Below are 23,713 nucleotides of genomic sequence, written 5' to 3' on the forward strand. Positions count from 1 at the left end.
CAAAGTGATGGCAAATCCCAAGGGTGAGATAATCAAGCATAAGGCTAAATTAGTGGCTAAGGGATTTTTGCAAAGAGAAGGTATACACTTTGAGGAGGTATTTAAATCGGTTGCTAGGATTGAAACCATTAGGCTTGTTGTTGGTATTGCAAATAACCATAATTAGCCTATTTACCAAATGGATGTCAAATCTGTGTTTTTGAATGGACCACTTGAAGAGGAGGTATATGGAGGACAATCCCCTAGTTTTGTAGTGAAAGATTAAGAGTTGAAGTTCTACAAGTTGAGAAAAGCATTATATGGTTTAAAGCAAGCTCCAAGAGCTTGGAATAAAAGAATTTATGGTTTTCTAAAGGGAGTTAGCTTCAAGAAATGTGTATCGGAGCATGGAGTATACGCGAAGATGGATGATAGTGAATGAGTAATTATCCTTTATCTATATATGGATGATTTATTGATCATGGAGAGAAATGGTGAGTGTATTTCAAAGTTTAAGAGTGAATTTATGAATGAATTTGAGATGACGGACCTTGGTCTCATAACTCATTTTCTTCGCATTGAGTTCCACAAGTCAAAATTGGGACTGCTCATGCACCAAAGGGGATATGCTCTTGAGATATTGAAAAGGTGTGAAATGGAGCATTGCAATGCTGCCATTTCTCCAGCTGAACCAAGGTTACAATTGTCTAAGAATGAGGATGAGGAAGATGTTGATCAAACTCAATATAGGAGGTTGAGTGGATCTTTACATCACTTTTGTAATACGCGACCAGACTTAGCATTTAGTGTCGGTATTGTGACTAGATTCATGGAGATACCGAAGATGTCTCATATGGCAGCAGTCAAAAGGATCATGCGCTATGTTAAAGGTTCTATTGGCAACTGAATACTCTTTCCCACTGCGGATACAAGCAGAAAATGCAATTTGCTTGGTTTTACCGATTCTAACTGGTGCGGAGATAAGGATGATCAAAAGTCTACAGCTAGATACATATTTATGTTCAGTGCGACACCAATCTCTTGGTGTTCGAAGAAGGAACTGGTAGTTGCACTCTCATCTTGTAAGGCTGAGTATATTTCCTCTTCGTTATGTGTGTGCCAAGCCGTATGACTTATGAATCTATTGGAGGCGTTGGACAGCAGCGCGGGTGAGGCTGACACACTCTTAGTTGACAATGTTTCCAAGATTAATCTTGCTAAGAATCCAATTTCACATGGGAGGAGAAATCTCATTGAGATGAGGTTTCATTATTTGAGGGAACTTGTTATTGATGTAAGGTTACGATTGGGATATTGCAGAAGTGAGGACCAAGTTGTTGGTTTGCTGACAAAAGGGGTCACAAATGATATATTCAACAGGTTGAAGAAGATCCTGACATGGTGGACTTGTAGCACATGAATAAAGGTGGTGTGTTGAAGTTTTTGAAGTATTTCATGTGTTGTAACTGGTTACCATCGGGTGTGTAACCGGTTATAGCTGGAGCTCACATGCATTCTGGTTGCAGAAAAGTGAAGTTTTAGAAGGGGTAACTGGTTATCAGAAATGGTGTAACTAGTTGCCACTGAAGCTGAATTAATTTGTTTTAATTTCAGTGTCAGGTGTAATTGGTTACCTGGTTTGGCGTAGTCGATTACAGCCCTGAGTTTTTGTGTTTTATGTTATTATAGTTGGTCATTTCACATTCCAATCATTGTGTAACTTGTATATAAGTGTGTATGATGCACTCTCACCATAGCTAATGAAATATCTCACTCTCACCCTCAATTTTCTCTCTCTCTCTCTCTCTCTCTCTCTCTCTCTCTCTCTCTCTCTCTCTCTCTCTCTCTCTCTCTCCACACACACTAGATTTACTCATTCCAAGTTTTACCAACTTTGTGGTTGCTTGTTCTAACACGATTGTATGCAAAGTCGACTCCATCAATACGAATTTCATTTTTTCCCTTTATATATATATATATATATATATATATATATATATATATATATATATATATATATATATATATATATATTAGTATGTTTTAATTATAACAAATTCCGTTAATAATTTCCCAAATTTAAAGGACATGGTATACCTCTAAAATTAAGAGAGAGAATGAGAAAATAAAATTATAATAATCTTTATTGTTTTATTTTATTTCATTAGTAACATTTTAGAATACAAAATCATAACTAGGAAAAAACTATAGGCGCTTTTGGATCCTTTTTAACTGCTTCACATAAGTGGTTAATACACTTAAAAATTAAAGGCTCAAAACCAGAAATCGGACAATCTTCATCCTTTTCACATTTAACAGCTGCCCCTTGAAAATAGAATAAATTAATGATGTTAAAATGAGATAAAATATTGTATTAAGGAGAAAATTTATAGAGGGATAAATGGTTTACCACAAGCCTCCTTTGAAAGAAGGAATAGAGAAATAAATAAAATTATACCATAAACAAATTTGAGAGGTTTAATCATGTTTTTCTTCTTTTTGTATATAACAAATAGAATATGATTTGTTCATTTTATAGTGTGTAAAGCTTAAGCAATATTAAAAACAATTAAATATTTTTAACACTTATAGTAGATTAATAAATTTTATTTATCCCTTTTTCACACCTAAGAAATGTCAGGTAAATAGATCGATGTGTTGTGTTTTGCCTCTTTAATAATTTTTTTAATACCCTTTTTTCCTTTTTAACAATTTCTAATGATTAGGATTCATTATTTTTGAACTTTTCAATCTTTCATGATAGAAAAGGGACATGTTTTGTTTTAGAAAATTGTTGGGTCATGATAAATATAACACCATATATATTTAAAAGTTTGGTATTTGATTTTACGACCGACTAATCCATGGGGTCAATCCCGTTGTCCCATTACATAGGCTCATTTAAAAAAAGAGCAAAGTTATGTATGAACTTTGTCGGTGGCGAAGCCAGACTACAAAGTTTGGGGTGGCCACAAAATTAAATATAATTTATAAAATATATAAATTGCAATAAACACAGAGTTGAGCATAAATAATTAAAAATTATTACTTAAAAATAACTTATAATAATACTCTACAGTTTTTTAGTAGCTTGAAATCATCAATGTAGTCCTGCTTCTCTCTAGGTTCTGGGCTTTTTTCTTTTTTCCATATTCATCATGCAATGCCACAAGGATTCATCATGCAATGCCACAAGGATTTTGATAGATCATGGCAACATGTGAGGGGAAGAAGGCGAATCCAAGAAGAACACAGTGGGAGGTTTAGAAGACTCGGTCAGCTTTCCTACAACTCGACTTCTTTTTTCTTCACTTCTTTTCCATCTAGGTTTTTCGTCAGGGACATGTATGAGTTTTTTCAATATTATGGGAAACTCGATGAAGTTATTATCCCCTCGAAGAAGGATGTGAGGGGACGAAGATACGGTTTTATTCGTTTCTTCAACGTAACTGATTCTAGGTTGTTGGCTACTAAACTTGATAACAGTTTTTTGGACAATGTCAAACTACATGTGAATATTCCCAAGTTTGGTAAGGCTGGTAAGCTTGAAGTCTTTTTCTCTGGTAAGGATGGGGAGGTCCCTAGGTCTCAACCTTTACAGGGGAAGTCTTCTATTCCACCCAACTTTGATTCTAACCTTGAAGCAGCTTTTAAAAGATTCAATAGAGCCTATGTGAGAGTGGTCAAATATCCTGGGATGACTTACAATATGCAAGAAACATTTAGCATGAAATATTTTTTTAGTAAAGGTTACGCCTCTAGGAGCAAATCTTTTTTTACTTGAAATACATGAGGTTGGGGTGCTAAAGGAACTCTTAGTACCAGGATGTGATTGACTCTTTCAATGGTTTAAAGAAGTTCGTAGATGGTCACCAGAGGATGTTGATCCTGAGAGGGTTACGTGGTAACGTGTCTACCGCATTCCTTGCCATACCTGGAACTTTGATTTGTTTTCCTTTATTACCAAGACGGTGGGTCCGTATATCTGCATTGATGATTGCATGTCTGCTCAACCAAGTTTGACGTGGCAAGGATTTTGGTTAGAACTGGGTGTTCTTTGGCCATTAATAAGATCTTCAGTATTAAGATAGAGGTTGTAATCTTCAGAATTAAGTTGGTGGAAGAAACACATGTTGTTATTAGTATTCCTCAGAAGGCTACAATGATCAAATCTCGAGAGGATTCAGATTCAAAATCTTTGTTCAACGATTTGGAAGGTGTGAGGGAGGAAAGCTCTTGGGGGTTTTCCTAGGATGAAGAAATCCCTAGTTCCTTTCTTCCTAGGTGGAGGACGTAGTTGTAGGATGTGACTTGACCATTCATGAAAATTGCTTTGTTTCTTCCAATAATATAGTGGATAAACGTCTTTTGTTGGGTTTAGTTACTATAAAACAGTCAACGGATGGAGTGACTCTTCCACCTTTTCCTGATTTTTCTCGGTCCAATGTACTTCTTAGGGTCAGAAAGAAATCTAAGCCTCGTAAGAAAAGATTTAAATTAGCTCAAGAGATTTTGAAGGGGACCAACTTGTGGCAGGTGGGTTGGTTGAGCCTTGTGGGGCTTTGGGCCTTCTACTGAAGTTCCAATTTTGAGCTCTTTGGGCCTTAGCCCAATCCAAAAATCCAATTTTAAGGCCCTTTCTTTTCCTGAACAATCGAAATTGAAATCTCACTCTTTGATTTCTTATTTTTTTCAAGCCTTCTTTTTTCTCTACTCTCAGGCCACTGAAAATCCCTAACCCTTTTTCAAGCCTTCTTTTTTCTCCTTCTTCCTCTTGCTTTGATGACATTTGTTCGCCTAGGTTTTCGGGGGGATCTCCTCTTTGATGTGAATCTACTACACATTCAAATGTTCTTCAAGGCAATTTGATATTTAGGTCCATTAACTCTAACTATGTAGCGCAAAAGCTTTAGGATAAAATGATTTCTTTTAGGGTTAAAGGTTTGGAGGGAGATGGTTACCATGTGGGTATGCTTAACGACTTGGAGAAGGATTCTCTAGGGAGGAAGCTTCGAAGGGATGATTCTAATAAGGTTAACTCATAAATACTCCCTCTCTCTCTCTCTCTCTCTCTCTCTCTCTCTCTTAATATTTCGGGGAGTGGGAGTTTTGTCAAGCAGTGAGTTATTCGTAAGTTTATTTTAGATTGTAAGTTTGATTTATTTTTGTTTCAAGAGACCAGGATCCAATCAACTCAGAGGAATATTATTTCAAAAATATGGGATGATTCAGAGGTGGAATTGACGGCTAAAGACTCAAATGGTAGATTGGGTGGTTCTCTAATCTTATGGAATAAAGGTAATCTTTAGTCTTTATTCAGTTTCACAAGGGAGGGTTATGTTGGAATCAATTTCAATTGGAAAGGGATCTCCATATACTTGGTTATATCTACTCCTCTTGTTTGATCGATAATAAGTGTCAGTTATGGAAGAGTTTGTTAGAGATGAAAAATTCTTGTCCGAAAGGGGAATGGTGTGTGGTAGGGGATTTTAATGCAGTTAAGAAGGAAACGGAGAGAAAGGGGTCGAGTGTAAACTTCAACAAAGGTGAATCTACTGAGTTCAATTCTTTCATAGGGGAAATGAGTCTCATTAATGTCCCAGTCGTTGGAAGTAGGTTCACCTGGAATATATCTAATGGAGGAGCCATGAGTAGGCTTGATCATTTCTTACTTTCGGAACCTACTTTGTTAGCTTGGAATATTGATGTCCAGTTTGTGGGTAATAGAGATATTTCAGATCATAAACATATTTTGATCAAAGGTAATCATACTAACTGAGGGCCAAAACCTTTCGAGTTTTTCAATGCTTGGTTGGATCACATAGATTTTATTCCCTTTGTATCGCACGTTTGGAAGTCATTCTTTGTTAAGTGGGGGCATATTTTATCTTGAAGGAGAAGTTGAAGTTGCTGAAAGAGGCCTTGAGGAACTGGAATAAGGAGGTGTTTGGTTTCATAGAGGTGGATAAGGCGGTTTCTTATATTCGTAAGCTTGAAGCTTTAGAGGAAGGTGGCAGAGTTAGAAATGATGATCTTTTTCCAAAGATCTTCTTGAGGCTAATTTGAAGATGTGATATACGATGAATTATAGTGAGAGTATCTTACATCAGAAATTGAGGCACAAATAGATCAAAGAAGGTGACTATAATAATAGTTTTTTCCACAAAGTTATGAGCAGAGTTTTAGAAGGAACAATATGGTGGGGTTAATGACTCAAGAGGGATGAGTTGAAAATGCACAGGAAGTAAATGATGGGATTAGAAATAACTTTGAATCATCCTTTAAAGATTCAAATTTCTGGAGGCCAAATTTGAATGGGATTGAATTTACTCAACTCTCTGTGGAATTTCCTTATGAGGAGGAGGAAGTGAAGGATGTCGTTTGGCAATGCGCTAATGACAAAAGTCCGGGTCCTGATGGGTTTAACATGAATTTTTTCAAGGCTTGTTGGGATATCCTCAAGGTTGATGTCATGGATTTTGTTAGTCACTTTTTCTGCAAGTCTAAGGTGCCTAGAGCTTTCACGACTTCTTTCCTTACCCTTATTCTAAAATCTAACATTCCACAATCTTTTGGGGATTATTGACCTATATGTCTGATTTCTAGTTTACATAAGATTATATCTAAACTCTTGGCTTCAAGATTAAAGAAAGTATTGGATAGCCTGATTTCAAATTGTCAGTATGCTTTTCTCTCTGGAAGGAATATTCAAGATGGGATGCTTGTTATAAATGAGATAAGGGATTATGCAACAAGATACAAGAAATAATGTTTGGTAGTCAAGGTTGATTTTCAAAAGGCTTACTATTGCGTCTCGTGGGACTTTCTGAGGTATATGCTGAAGAGGTTGAAATTTGGTCCAAAATGGTTACTTTGGATGGAATGTTTGGTTTTCACCAGTTCTATGTCCTTTCTAGTGAATGGGATCCCTACTTCCGAATTTCAAGTGGAGAAAGGATTGAGACAAGGGGATCCGCTATCCCCTTATCTTTTTTTGTTGGTGGCCGAAGGTTTGTCAGGTTTAATGTCTCAAGCTTCGAGTTCTAGGGAGTTCAAAGGATTCATTTTCAAGCAGGATATTAAGTTTAACATGCTTAAATTCGCTAACGATACGATCTTATTTTGTGATGGAGTTTAGAGTAATCTTTAGAGATTCAAAGCAATGCTAAAGGGCTTTGAAATGCTATGGGTTTTAAAGGTAAATCTTTCCAAAAGCAAGATTTTTGGGTTGCATTTGGAGGGAGATTTCATCAATGCAGCCTCTTATTTTTTGTCCTATAGTGTAGGTTTTATTTTGTTTCGATTTCTTGGGGTGAAGGTGGGAATTAATCCCAGTAGGATCTCTTCTTGGTCGAAAACTGTTGATAAGATTCGAAGTAGATTGGCATCATGGAAAGGAAAGTTCTTGCCACAAGGAGGCCATATCAATTTGACCAACGCGATTTTAACTAACATACCCATTTATCCATTTTCTCTTTAAAGGTCACCCAAGGCGATCATTCAAGAGATTATTAAGATCCAACGGACTTTTCTTTGGGGCAGAGGAAGGCCAAAGGAAAGTTTGTTGGGATTCGGTTTGCAGGTTGAAGAAGGAGGGAGGTTTAGGAATAAAACATTGTGATTTATTTAACAAGATCTTCTTTGCACTTGGTTGTGGAGGATTATAATTGACTATAATATTCCTTGGAAAGCTATTTTAACTTATCGGTATAGAGATTTTCTCTCTCTTAATTTTATCCAATCTCTCATGCCTTCGAAGAAGAAATATTCGCTTTGGTGGAGGGACTTGTTAAATATTCGGTTCAGTTCTCTTTCTTATCATAATTGGTTCGTCCACCATGTCCACTGCAAGTTGGAAATGGTTCTTTGATCGGTTTTTGGAATTTTAAATGGTTGGGTTGTGAAATTATGTCAACTACTTTTCCTCTCATTTTTCTTATTGCAGCTAACTCGGGCTCTAAGATTGTAAAAGAGGATGTTTGGATCGATGGAGTTCGGAAATGGAATATCTGGTTACATAAATAATTAGTGAGTTTGGAGGAAGATGTTCAGTTGGAAGAGTTGTACGGGCTTCTTGGTCATGTTTCCCCGGTTCTTAATCCGGAAGACGACTTTATTCGGTGGTTTGAAAATGGAAGTTTTTCGGTCAAAATTGTCTATTCGGTGATTACGGATTTGTCCGAGCTTTCAAGAAGAGGTGAGGTGAGATATTTATCCTTCCTTACCAAGCTTTGGAAGTCTATTATTCCTAGCAAGATCCATATTTTTTGTTGGATATTGCTCCTCAACCGCCTTCCGACAAAAGACCAACTGCAATATCATGGTATTCTGTTGGATTCTTCTTGCTTACTCTGTCCCTTTTATTCCTCAGACTTTGAAGATATGTCTCATTTGTTTTGTTATTGCGCCTTCAGCTTGGGGATTTGGTTCAAGGTGTGCAACTGGCTAGGCATTGAATATTTTTGTGTGATTTCTACTTTGGAAGACCATTTTGGTTCTTTCTATGCTAGTTTTTTAAGGTCTACAAGAAACAATTTACTTTTTTTTTTGCCCTTGTGTTTGTTGGGTTCTTTGATTGCGAAGGAATTTATCAGTTTTCAATCCGGTGGAAGTGGAAGGTTGATATTGTTTTGATAATATTTTAAGGTTAAGTTGTGATTGGTTTCTAGCTTTCTATCGTCATTCTTCTTTGTTGAGATGGAAGGATTGGAAGATTGATCCTTTTAGATGCTTGTCCTAATTATTCTTGTTTTTTTCTCCTTTGCTTTGGTTTGTTACCTTTGTATTAAGGGTTGAGTACCCCTTGCACTCCTCATAATGCAATCTTGTTTATAAAAAAAAGTCACATAATCAATATTTGCAACAATTTATCTTCCAATGTTAATCGTCATGCTATCTCCTAGAAAATTAGTTTTCATTTTGCTTCTCAATCTTGTCTTGATAATATTTATTGTCGGGAAAGATCTTTCAGTAGTGGTCGTAGATACAAGGAGAGTCATGACAAGGCGGAGCATTCTATCAATCAAATAGTAAATTTCATTCTTTCCGGTTGCAACCAAAGATGAACATTTATGTCTTGAATAGTTGATAAATTGTTCAAACTCGATGCTTGACGAGCGTCAATAATAAAATGTCGTAGTTGAAATTGCAAATTCATTATCTCTTTCTCATTGAAGTCCATAGGATAATATTTTTCAACTAGAGTGAAAATAGTATCAAAGTTAAAAGCTTTGTAATTATCCTTGGGAGCCAAAGCATAACTTAGAGTTAACAAACCAATTACTTGCTCATTAAATCTGCTATTCAACTTTTGTAATCATTTGTCAATGGTACTGAAAAATATTTCAACTATAAAATAATGCTCAATCGTTACCTGGTTCACTTCAAGATGAGAGTACCAGAATCTTGTTGTTGAATGAACATCATCAAGATCAGGAATCTCAATATCATGTTTTTCACAAAAAGACTTCACACAAGTAAATAGTTTATCCCAACCATCTTGTCTCAATTCTTGAATAATGTTTTTGTTGTACACCACTAAAGAGATAATGAGTTAATCCCTAGATAACCACTTTTACTCTAGAAGCAGGTGTTTCATTCGGAACAAAAACCCATAATCTTAATCAGGGGCGGGATAGTTGTGTTCATACAATTTGACTGTGTATTCAATCTTCAAGAGAGTAAGTCCATCTACACATATCCACCTAAGGATCAACCATATACTCTCTTTCGCAGACATCTCAAAATGTCGAAGAAGTCGTGAAAAAGCCAAGAGAAATTATTTCGGTGGATCCCCATCCACCAATAACATGGCAGTCACAACATTTAAAAAAATCCAAAAAAATAACTCCGCGAAGTTGAACACCACAAAAGACGACTTAGGAAAAATAAGGGCATTTCGGTGGATCCAAAGCTTCAAATGAGCGGTCCAGAAAAAAGTTAGGGATAAAAACAAATATTGATTTGTTTTTGGTTTATATATATATATATATATATATATATATATATATATATATATATATATATATATATATATATATATATATATATATATATATATATATATATATATATATATATATATAGCAAAAAACAAACCAATATTTTGCCTATATAAAATAAACTAGTATATATTTATTAAAATAAGAAAAACAAAAATAAATAAATAAATATATACTATATATATATATATAAATATATACATATATATATATATATATATATATATATATATATATATACATATATATATATATATATATATATATATATATATATATATATATATATATATATATATATATATATTGTAGGTGTTTAATTGGCTGCATTATATGGTAAAACACTAGCTGGATTCTAATGTCTTGACTGATGTCATGACATGGTGTGTATGTGTGACTACATTGTAGGTTAGAATATCTAACTGTACTCTGATGTCTTGACTGATGTCATGACACACTTGAGTAGTTACTGCAGGATTAGCTAATACAGGATTTATTGAATGTCAAACTGGATGTTGTGACATTCATCCCTGTCAGCAGATACTAAGGAATAGAACAGCTGGTGTTCTGTTAGAACTTAGTATTTATTTCCAGTCTGGTTATCAAGGAAATACCAGACCTGGCATAAGGCCTACTGACTGAATGTCAAACTGGATGTTATGACATTCATCATTGACAGCATATACTGAACAATAGACAGAGTGGTGTTCTGCTACACTTCAGTATGTTTCTTAGTCTGTTCTTCAAGAGGATAACAGAACTGACTTAAGGCCAAATGTGTAAATGTCAAATTGGATACTTTGACATCTATTAATGTAAGCTGTTACTGTAGTATGGTCATTTTGGTCATATACAGGTCAGCAAAATTATACAGTCTATTTTTTGGAAAAACAGACTTAGCATATGATCCTTGATGTCAAGCTGAATGTCGTGACATTCATTCCTGACAGCATATGCTATATTGTAGGTTGTTCAGTTTTCTGTTTCAGCTTTTTCTCAGGCTATTCTTCAGGGATTCAACAGCTGAGAGAAAATCCAGGAAATTAACAATCAAGCTACATTTAATGAACCTAACAAATAGCCTATTTGTTAGTAACCTAGATGTGGAATTTAGGGGAACTCGCGTGACCTTAAATTCAGGAGAATACAAGTGCAAAGGCCCAAGTACTGCAATATAAAAGGAAGTCGTTCCTTCATTCAGAACTGGGGATTTTGAGGCGTGAAGATTTAGTGTGTCCATCATACTTCACTGCTGTATTTTTGTGAGTCTTGTATTAGACATATCTTGTAAGCCAAGCCATTATCACGTAGATGATTGCTTTGGCATAGGGTGTTCATTGAGTTGTAAGTGTTGTGTCGCTCAAAACTTTTAAGCGTGAGTGATGTGTATCATGATTAAAGTTGTTAAGCACAATCAAGAGTTGTTTGAAGTGTGACTTCAAAGTTGTCTTTAATATTGATTAAAGATAGTAATCACTGAGGTGATTGAGGGGGAGTGAGTAGGAACTCTGATCTTAAAGTAAGATTGAAATTGCATTGGGTAGGGATTAAGTGACAAGTTGTAAACGGTTGAGTTTAGCTTTGAATTAATACTACTGATAGTGGATTTCCTCCCTGGCTTGGTAGCCCCCAGATGTAGGTCATGTTGGACTGAACTGGGTAAACAATTACTTGTGTTATTTACTGCACTTACTTTTAAGTTCTGCATAATTCTTGTCTGTGCAGAATTGGATGTCATAACAACCCGTGTGACATCTAAAGTCTGATAACTAGAATTTCAATTGGCATCAGAGCAGGCACCCTGCCTATTAATATCTGGGTGAGATCTAGGGAAGTTACTTTCTAGTACCATGGACAAGGATATAGGACACTCAAATAGACCACCCATGTTGGATGGCTCTAACTATGATGACTGGAAGCCTCGTATGATAGCCTTCTTAAGGTCTCTAGATAGCAAAGTCTGGAGAGCTGTCAACAAAGGATGGGAACATCCAACAAAGACAGGTGAAGATGGAGTCAGTGTGCAGATTCCTGAAGAAGAGTGGGACAAGGAGCAAGAGGCATTAGCTCTTGGAAATTCCAAGGCCTTGAATGCATTGTTCAATGGAGTCAGTAAGAACATCTTCAGGCTGGTGCACCACTGTGAACTAGCTAAGGAAGTTTGGGATACCCTCAAGGTAACTCATGAAGGTACTTCCAAGGTGAAGATGTCCAAACTTCAGATGCTGACCACCAAGTTTGAAAATCTGAGGATGAAAGAGGATGAGACTATTCATGACTTTCACATGAATATTCTTGAAATTGCAAACACCTCTGGTGGACTAGGTGAGAAAATGGCTGAAGAGAAACTTGTAAGAAAGATTCTCAGGTCCTTGCCTAAGAGATTTGCTATGAAGGTCACAGCCATAGAAGAGGCTCAAGATATCTGCAAGATGAAGGTAGATGAGCTCATTGGTTCCCTCCAAACCTTTGAAATGGGCTTATGTGAGGATGCTGACAGGAAGAACAAAAGCATAGCATTTGTATCTAACACTGAAGAGAAGTCAGAAGAAGGAAACAGTGGAGGAAATGGAAGCATCTCTGAAGCCATAGCCTTGCTTGGAAGACAGTTCAACAAGTTCATAAAGAAGGTTGACCAACAGGGTAGACCTAATGTCAAGAACATCCCGTCTGACATAAGGAAAAGATCAACTTCTGAAGAAAAGTTCAAACAAGGTGAGGGAATCCAGTGCCATGGATGTGAAGGATATGGTCATATTCAGGCTGAATGCCCTGCCTTTCTCAAGATGCAAAGGAAAGGGCTATCTGCCACCTGGTCAGAGGAAGACACGGAGAGTGAATCTGAAGGAGAATCGGCTAAACATGTCACAGCTCTGACCAGTGTCTGTGGTTCAGAGGATGACTCAAGCGGAGATGAGCTCAACTTGGATGAACTTGCTGCCTCATATAAAGAACTATGTGTTAAAAGTGCAGAAGCATGTATCCAAGGAGAAAAGCAGAAGAAACTCATCAAAGAGCTAGAATCTGAGAAACAGGAGCAGCTGAAAGTCATAGAGGGTCTAAATGGCGAGATAACCCTGCTGACCTCCAAGCTGAATCAAATGACCAAATCCATCAGAATGTTGAGTAAAGGATCTGACACCTTGGAAGAGATTCTAAAAGTGGGACAGAAGTCAGGAACCATATCTGGTTTAGGTCTCACTAAGAACTCTTCACCTGAACTCAAAAAGTCTAAGGCTGGAGTTCAGAAATTCAAGCGGAAGTCACATCCAATGTCTCAACATCAGAGAACCAGAATGAGCAAACATCAGAAGAAGAAATTTCAGAAATGGAGATGTCATTACTGTGGTAGATTCGGTCACATAAAACCCTTTTGCTATAGGCTGCATGGTTACCCAAACCAGACCTCGCAAGGTAGGCCTAAGAAGAAGGTGTCTAAGCATAATGTCCCCATTAAGAAACAAACATGGGCGGCTAAGCAGACACCTCAGGTCAATCCTAAGCAGCAGGCATCTAAGCTTCATCCTTCTCCTGAGAATCAACAATGTGTTGCTAACCTTGCTCACACATCTCCAAGGGCACCTATCAAACAAGACTGGTACCTTGATAGTGGTTGCTCAAGGCATATGACTGGGATGAGCAACCTAGTGGTGAATCTACAACCTCCTACCACCAAGTTTGTGACATTTGGTGATGGAACTAAAGGAGAAGTCAAGGGTGTTGGTAAGCTGGACTGTCCTGAAGCTCCAAAACTGAGTGAAGTATTGTTAGTAAAAGGACTGATTGTAAACCTCATAAGCATAAGCCAGCTATGTGACCAAGGATGCAAGATGGAATTTACTAAGGGAGGATGTGTGATGTTGAATGGTTGCAATCAGGAAGTGATGAGAGGAGACAGATCCAAAGATAACTGCTATCTATGGAAGTCGTTCCTTCATTCAGAACTGGGGATTTTGAGGCGTGAAGATTTAGTGTGTCCATCATACTTCACTGCTGTATTTTTGTGAGTCTTGTATTAGACATATCTTGTAAGCCAAGCCATTATCACGTAGATGATTGCTTTGGCATAGGGTGTTCATTGAGTTGTAAGTGTTGTGTCGCTCAAAGCTTTTAAGCGTGAGTGCTGTGTATCTTGATTAAAGCTGTTAAGCACAATTAAGAGTTGTTTGAAGTGTGACTTCAAAGTTGTCTTTAATATTGATTAAAGGTAGTAATCACTGAGGTGATTGAGGGGGAGTGAGTAGGAACTCTGATGTTAGAGTAAGATTGAAATTGCATTGGGTAGGGATTAAGTGACAAGTTGTAGACGGGTGAGTTTAGCTTTGAATTAATACTACTGATAGTGGATTTCCTCCCTGGCTTGGTAGCCCCCAGATGTAGGTCATGTTGGACTGAACTGGGTAAACAATTACTTGTGTTATTTACTGCACTTACTTTTAAGTTCTGCATAATTCTTGTCTGTGCAGAATTGGATGTCATAACAACCCGTGTGACATCTAAAGTCTGATAACTAGAATTTCATATATATATATATATATATATATATATATATATATATATATATATATATATATATATATATATATATATATATATATATATATATATATATATATATATATATATATATATATATATATATATATATATATATATATATATATAATTATTTATTTATTTATTTATTTATTTATATTGTTGTTGTTTTATTTTTATATGAATATATGCTTTTGGTTTACATAAGCTTGACATATTATATATATATATATATATATATATATATATATATATATATATATATATATATATATATATATATATATATTAGTGTGTTAATATTGTTTCTTTATATTGTTTCATTTTAGTGCTATTTCGATTCTATAGCGATTCATTATGGAGAGCATGTGTGTGTCGTCTTTTCTATTTTTCAGTTATTTTGAATTGATGTAAAAATTATAACACTGTTGTAATAACAATAATAATAATGTGTTTGATTATTGCCTGGTTTATTATTGTGTTACGATTTTAGAGCTAAAATTCAATTTAGCTTTGGAAATCGTTTGGACACATAGTCTTTGTTGTTCAACGTCTTATAGAGAGATTCCTATATGAATCCACTTTAAGTTAGCTTAACATAACGCTAAATTAAGTTGTCTTTCGATTTCTTTTGTTTTCCAATTTTGTGGCTTACTCTTGAGCCTTCTTATAATGAGATCCTTTTTGGTATATATTTACTTGTTTGATGATTTTGCATTTTACTCGCTTTCTTACTCCTCGTTGACAAAATGTATCTCCATCCCTTGTTTGTAATTTGTACTTATTTTATCACTTTTCTTTCCATTTTCTCTTGGTTAGTTAAGATGAACTAAGTAAATAAATAAAAAGAGAATAAAATCAACTCTTTCAAAAATAAAAAATACTTGGTCAACACCAAGTTCCATTTTCAAAAATCTTGGTTAACACCAAGTCTTGATCATTAATTTCAAACCATTTCTCAAACTTTCAATCATAAATCATTTTCAAATCCTCTAATCACTTCAAACTTTTCTCCATAGCCATGACTAAACCTCGATCAACATCAAGTGGATTTTCTCAATCAATATTCAAAACATATAAAAATATCAAAACTCTTTTCACACATAAGATGAAAACGAAACAAGGTGTAGTCCACGAGCTCCTGAGAGTTAGGAAACAAGATGTAGTTCTCGCCCTTCCGAACACTCTTATCACTCAAAAATACATATAACCAATCAAACTCTTTTCTCACCGCCGCGCGATTGATCTTCAAATCATTTTCACAAACAAAATATATTTTGTCTCAAGATGATACATAAACAATGTTTCATCCACTTGAACGTGTGAGCAAGCTAGCGACGTTGCCCTCGAATTTTGATTTGTAAATTCATTCAGTCGTGATGTGAATGTTCCCTTCTCAACTTGTTTTGGATAGAAAACAATGTTTTTACGTCGATTGACACAAAGTAGATTTCACTAAAATCGACAAACAAAGAAACATTTTATACCCAGAACTACGTAAGCCTTGAGTTCTCTATTGTATCCGGAGATACGTAGGATCAAGATTTTTAAATCTTGTCAAACACATTAATAAAAAATTCAAAAATATTTTCTCTTTTCCTTTTCGCACCCTAATAAAAAATAAATCATTTTTTCCTATTAGATTCCCCTCTTATTAACTCGAAAAGCCTAACATTTTCAAAGCTAACACTAACGCGCACAACTAACCAAATAATTCCAGTTTAGTACAACGAACGTGAGGGGTGCTAATACTTTCCCTTACATAATCGACTTCCGAACCCGGATTTGGTTGTGATGATCAATATCATTGTTGTTCTTTATTGGGTTTTATCGATATTTCCCCTTTCTTTTTTAGGAATAAATTAAGTTTGGTGGCGACTTTGTTCGGTCAATCCCACAAATGTACGATTGCTCTTTGTGAGTATCGTGTTCTTATTTTTTGAGGTACTACATTTATCATATCTCTTTATCTCATGAATCCATGAGTATATGAGACTAGGGATGTTCATGGGTGTGGGTGGACCCGTGAATCCGCTGAGCAAAACTGAACCAACTTATAAATTACTCGAACCCATTCATTTACGGGTATACCTAATCCAACCCACAAAAATCCAGACAACTTTAGTTAAGGTATCGGGTTTGTGTTTATCAATCTGCAGATCCATTGATCCAACTTATTGATGTGACATTAGTAATTTCTTATTTTTTTCATTATTATTTAAAATAAAAATAAAAATTAATATCTCACTACTAACCATAATTTTGCTAAAAAATTATTATTATCCACCAATAATATTATTAAACCAATTAGTTAATGTAATTTTAAGATTAAATATTGTTTCTTATTTTCTATTTGTGTTATTTTCAACTTACATATTTTATGAAAATAATATGTCTAGTAGAATTTTATTTTATTATCAAGTGTTATGTCGTGTTGAAGAATTTTATTAGATATTATATGATATGTTTCATTTAATTTGAATTGTGCTATATTTTTTATATTGTAAAAACATTATTAAATAAATAATTTTTATTTAAAACACAATCTGTGAACTCAATCCATAAATGAACAAGTTGGTTCATATCACTTTTGACAATGAAATTTCAAGTTGAGCGATGAACTCAATCCATTAAAATTTAAACGGTTATATCAGGGATTATATCAAATCCAATCCAACCTAATATGCGTACACCCCTATAAGAGACTATAAAATTTATTAGTTAATCGCCTTTATTAATTGTTACTTCTACAATAAAGTGTATGTCCTCCCTAGCATCGTAATATATTTTATTTTTGCAATTATATTTTATTTACTTTTAATTTAAAGCATTTGTATTTAATCAATTTTTTTTCTTTTTGTTTATGTTTATTGTGGAAATCTTTTTACTATATTATTTAGATTAATGTCAATTAAAAAAAAGAGTTGAAATTTTAATTAAATTATAAAAAAGAATCTTAGATAAATTTATAAAATAAATTAAAAAGTTAATTTAAAAACATAGCTTAATGTTTATTGAATAAACAAGTTAACAATGTAGAAGTTATATAAACATAAAAAAAATTGAAAATAAAAATTAATAGTAGAAGTCAAAGATGTAGATGAATTTAAAGACTTAAATACTAATAAAATTTAAAATAATGATTTATTGATAAAAAAATTTGATAGTAGACACCACTAAAATATACTATATGACAACAATATAATAGGAAATTTAAAATAGTGCCATAATATAATCCTTTTAGTTACTACTAGAATATAGTCCTTCTATTAATAATATAAAATTAAAGTCAATAAAATTTTATTTAAAATCAATAATGTTTAAGGTTTCGGTAAGGATTACATATATCTCCTTTATTATTTGATTGAAAATAAATATCAACAAAATTTAGTATGATCTTTTGGATCAAGTAATTTATTGGTTGGAACTTTTCAAGATAAGAAATTGGGATGTTGTGGTCGAATCCGTGTCCCTCCAATGGGATGTCCCACCTTGCACAAACACAAACTGAATTGATTATGATAATTCAATAAATAATTTTATATTTTAAATATTTTTATTATAATAATTATATAAATAGTTTTACATCTTAAAAATCTCAACTTTTTTATTTTAAATATTACACTCATAATTTTTATTATTAAAATCTTTGTTACAAAATCTGCCAAAGGCTTTGACATCTCTTGAGCCGTACTTATATCCATTAATTATATCAAAATTAAAATTTAAAAAGTCATATTTAATATCAATAATGTTTCAATAATAATGTTTAAATAAAGATAAAATATATCTACTTTGTTATCTATTAAAAAATAAATATCAAAATAAAATTTATTATGAATATTTTTTATTAAATAGTCTAATGACTATAAAATATGGTGATGAAAAAATTGATCTATGTAGTTGATGTCATCTATTGAAATAAGGCTTTGTTATTGTTTTCTTTTATCTAGTGACTAGAATTTCATCCTTTAAAAGAAAATATGTGAGATATCACAGCTTCGAATTAGCATCCGCTGTAGTATGATATTCCTTCTTGATCGGTTATCAACTGAACTGATTTATAATGATTTAATAAATACATATACATCTTAAAAAGCCTAATTTCTTTTTATTTTAAGTATTATTTATCGTAATAAAATATCATAATAATAGATTTATTAAGAGAGTTTAATAAATAATTTTATATCTGATAAAGCTCAATTTTTTTAAAATATTACACTCATAATTTTTAGTGCATTGTTATTCCTACACTAAATTTTACACCCAAAACTTAGTAGTTTTGTTTGGTTCCATTGATTTATTGTTCCATAATTTTGATTTGTGTTATCATATGCTTAATGCGTTAATTCCCTTTAATCTTTAAAAAATTACTTAATTCGGAAAATAGGAAATATGATTCTTATACTTTCATTCGCGCTATAATAATCGATGATAGGTAAGAATTGACGCTGGCGAAAATATACCCGAACGCATCGCACGCTCGAACGTACAACAGAGTCGTCATCGAACTTTATTTATTTCTGAAGGAAAGGGAAAACAATGATAAAACCCGGGAGAAAGAGATATAATGGGTAGGGAAGTCGATTATGCAAGGGAAATATATTAACACCCCTAACATCCATGGTACTCCATGGGAACCGTTTTGACTGTTCTTCCTCGAATGTGTGTTATATCTACAGGTTACTCGCAAAAGGATAAAGGAAAAGAATATATAGAGTACTCGGTGAGGATTGGGGGTCCTCATGCCTACGCATCTTTATAGTGCAATAAGGAATTCAGAGCTTCGTAGTTCATGGAACTAGTGGTGGGGGTGAAAAGAAGTTGTGATCAAGGTAGGGTCTAAATCAAAGGATTATGTTGTTTGAACTCCAATAAGGGGTGAAATATGAATCCAAGACTAAACCTGATATGGACCAACAAGTGAGGGGCCTACGACATGGTATCACTCTATTGGACTAACCGAAAACAAATGAGAATTAAGTGTTTGGTTTCACAACACAAACAACCCTTGGTTCACAAAGAGATACAAGATGGAGCTCAAAGAGATAGTGTATTTGTCTCAAAGATATAGTATATCACATGGAGTGAATGAAGGTAGTATATAAATGCATCATGGAGAGAAATGGAGAGAAATAAATAAATATGCTCGCAGAGGATTCGAACCTTCGTGCCTACGTATTCTCATCGTGCAATGAGAAAGTCAGAGCATTCGTAGTTCATCCTACTACTGCTGAAACAAAGAAAGATAAATTGATTTCCAGGGTAAGAACCCCTTCAAGGTAGAAAAACGAATTTCAAGGTTCACAACCTTCTAGACAAGGTATCACTACCAGAGTTTATAATTCTGAAGGCAAAAAACTGAACTGCCAAGGTCCAAAACCTAAAAGGCAACGAGAAAGGATGCCAGAGTCCAAAACTCTCAAGGAAAATGAAATCACTACCAAGGTCCATAACCCAATAGGCAAGGGGATTCCCAAGACTCCATAACTCTACAAGGCTACTCAAAGGGATTGTCAAGGTCCATAACCAAGTGCCAAAGTCTATAACTCCATAGGTACATAACGAGATTGCCAAGGTCCACCACCTCATGGGGCAAAGAAAGATTACCGAGGTCTATTACCTCACGAGGAAAGAAAAGGTTACCAAGGTCCACCACCTCACAAGGCAAAAAAGATTGAATGAAATAGGGTGTACAACCACAAGGTGCAAATAGAAAAAGATGCTTCATTATTGAAGTGTTGAATGATGCTTGCTTGAAGAAGACTTGTCAATTGCATGATTCAAGTCACGCTAAAGTCTATGAACGAGGATAAGTGCTTTGAATAGCTAGGACCTACTCCCCGTATGCAAAGTCACTCTAGACAAGGATAGGAGAAACTATGTCTCATCATTCTTCATTACTTAAAGCTCATGGCGCGTAACCCTTATGATGATTGACAGGTGTTGTTAGAGGCTTCTGATTATTGATCTTGATGATGCCATGTTATTTGTTATGTTGAGAAGACTTGACAATTGTTTGATTCAAATTATGTTGAAGTCTATGAATGAGGGTGAATGCTTTGAATAGCTAGGGTCTACGCCCCGTCCATAAAGTCATTTTAGACAAGGGTAGGAGAAACTTCGTCTCATCACTCTTAATTACTTAAGGCTTATGGCTTACAATTTGAATCACACTTGTCAAGTGTTAATACCTTTGATGTGCTTGAGAAGTAGTCCACTTTGCTATCTATGCTTGACTGATGTTGACTTGAAGTCTTGATCTTGCATTTGAACCTTGAGGTGTTGAGGTCCTGAGATTCAGCATATCCAAAATAGCTAGAGCACCTTGAATTTCTCATATCAAGTGATCAAGGGTCTTTTGATCACTTGAACAGGCTTGGGGAATTACAGCAAAATACAAAGGATTTGGTTAACCGAAGTGACCTTTGGTCAACACTAATCAGTGGGGTTGAAATGATAGTTGAACTATGTACAATAATAACCCTATTGAATTAATTGACTAAGTAAAATCAGACAATCCTAATTAAGGCCTTAAACTAAGGGATCATGTACAAAAATCAAGATTTTTAAGCCCTAAGCGCTAAATAGTCATTATGTCAAAAATGAATTAATTAGGACCAATGTTTCTAAAAACAATAATTAGCTAAAAACTAAATAATCCTAATTATTTATTATGCAAAGAAATCCAATTAGTCTAATCTTTTAATCAAATCCAAAAATATCCTAATTGAAACATTAAAACTAATTAAATTTTACAAAATTAATTTCTATTTATTCTAAAGTGAATATTCTAATTAACATAGTTAATCATGATTAATTTTAATTAAACCTAAAATTCAATTAATCAGATCATAAGTTAATTTCTAATTCTACAAACTAATCAAGCTAATTATCAATAATTGATCCTTAATTAAAACCTAATCAAACTAGTAAATTGAAATTAAAAATCTCAAAAAGGGGTTTAGAACAACAATGGCCCAAGCTACAATCACGGAATTGAAACGAAGACAATCAAAGTCTACTTCGACTTCGCGTGAATCCGGAATCCATTCACATCCTCTTCCTTTTTCTCCGATTTCCATTCACATCCTCTTCTTCTTGTTGCGATTCTTCCTGAGACGTGTATGTTATAGGTCGTCGCGAGGTTGAGGGAGCTAATGTTTATGACGAAATAGAGTGAGAGCGATGAATCTGGAAATGTTTGTGAGGAGATTGAGTGAGAGCGATGAATCTGAAATAGTTTATTACTGAGCTTGTGTGTGTCGTCTTAGCTTTCTGTTTTTCAATTATTTTGAATTGATGTAAATATTATAACATTATTGTAATAATAATAATGTGCTTGATTATTGTCTGGTTTATTATTGTGTTAAGATTTTAGAGCTAAAATCCAATTTAGCTTTCGATATCGTTTGGACACATAGACTTTGTTATCCAGCGTCTTATAGAGGGATTCCTATATGAATCCACTTTAAGTTAGATTAAGATAGCGCTAATTTCAACTGGCTTTCGATTTCTGTTGGTTTTCAATTTTGTGTCTTACTCTTGAGCCTTCTTATAATGAGATCCTTGTTGGTTTATATTTACTTGTTTGATGATTTTGCCTTTTACTTGCTTTCTTACTCCTTGTTGACAAAATGTATCTCCATCCCTTGTTTGTAATTTGTATTTATTTTATCACTTTTCTTTCAATTTGCTCTTAGTTAGTTAAGATGAACTAAGTAAATAAATAAAAAGAGAATAAAATCAACCATTTCAAAAATAAAAAATACTTGGTCAACACCAAGTTCTATTTTTAAAAACCTTGGTCAACACCAAGTCTTCATCATTCATTTCAAACCATTTTTCAAATTTTCAATCATAAATCATTTTCAAATCGTCTAATCACTTCAAAATTTTCTCCATAGCCATGACTAAACCCCAATCAACATCAAGTGTATTTTCTCAATCAATATTCAAAACATATGAAAATATCAAAACTCTTTTCACACATAAGATGAAAAAGGAACAAGGTGTAGTCCACGAGCTCCCGAGAGTTAGGAAACAAGATGTAGTTCTCGCCCTTCCGAACTCTCTTATCACTCAAAAATACATCTAACCAGTCAAACTCTTTTCTCACCGCCGCATGATTGATCCTCAATCCTTTTCACAAACAAAAGGTATTTTGTCTCGAGATGATGCATAAACAATGTTTCATCCACTTGAACGTGTGCGCAAGCTAGCGACGTTTCCCTCGAATTTTGATTTGTAAATCCATTCAGCCGTGATGTGAATGTTCCCTTCTCTACTTGTTTTGGATAGAAAACAATGTTTTTACGTCGATTGACACAAAGTAGATTTTGCTAAAATCGACAAACAAAGAAACATTTTCTACCCAGAACTACGTAAGTCTTGAGTTCTTTATTATACTCAGAGATACGTAGGAGTAAGATTTTTAAATCTTGGCAGGCACATTAATAAAAAATCCAAAAAAAAAAAATCTCTTTTCTTTTTCGCACCCTAATAAAAAAATAAACCTTTTTGTCATATTCTATTCCCCTCTTAATAACTCGAGAAGCCTAACATTTCCAAAGCTAACACTAATGCGTACAACTAACCAAATGATTCCCGTTGAGTACAACGAACGTGAGGGGTTCTAATACCTTCCCCTTGCATAATCGACTCCCAAACCTTGATTTGGTTGCGATGATCAATATCATTGTCGTTATTTCTTGGGTTTTATCGATCTTACCCCTTTCCTTTTTAGGAATAAATTAAGTTTGGTGGAGACTCTGTTCGGTCCATCCCGCAAATATATGATTGTGCTTTGTGAGCATCACGTTCTTATTTTTTGAGGTACGACATTTATCATTTCTCTTTATCTCATGAATCCGTGTGTATATGAGACTAGGGATGTTCATGGGTGTGGGTGGACCCGCGAACTCGCTGAACCAAACTGAATCAACTTATAAATTACTCGAACACATTCATTTACGGGTGTACCTAGTCTAACCCTCAATAATCCAAATAACTTTAGTTCGAGTATCGGGTTTGAGTTTATCAATCCGCATATCCATTGAATCAACTCATTATGTGACATTAGTAATTTCTTATTTTTTCATTATTATTTAAAATAAAAATATAAAATTAATATCTCAATATTAACCATAATTTTGCCAAAAAATTATTATTCTCCACCAATAATATTATTAGACCAA

General features: G+C 34.2%; 1 protein-coding gene across 1 annotated transcript; it reads left to right on the forward strand.

Moving 5' to 3' along the window:
* The first annotated feature begins 442 nt into the window (after nt 1-442).
* LOC127081782 (uncharacterized mitochondrial protein AtMg00810-like) lies at nt 443-886 on the forward strand. The gene has a single exon (XM_051021998.1). It carries the CDS (start codon nt 443-445, stop codon nt 884-886), a length of 444 nt encoding a protein of 147 aa, XP_050877955.1.
* Nucleotides 887-23,713: the final 22,827 nt, after the last annotated feature.

This window comes from Lathyrus oleraceus, chromosome 5, assembly GCF_024323335.1.
Source record: "Lathyrus oleraceus cultivar Zhongwan6 chromosome 5, CAAS_Psat_ZW6_1.0, whole genome shotgun sequence".
Taxonomy (NCBI): domain Eukaryota; kingdom Viridiplantae; phylum Streptophyta; class Magnoliopsida; order Fabales; family Fabaceae; genus Lathyrus; species Lathyrus oleraceus.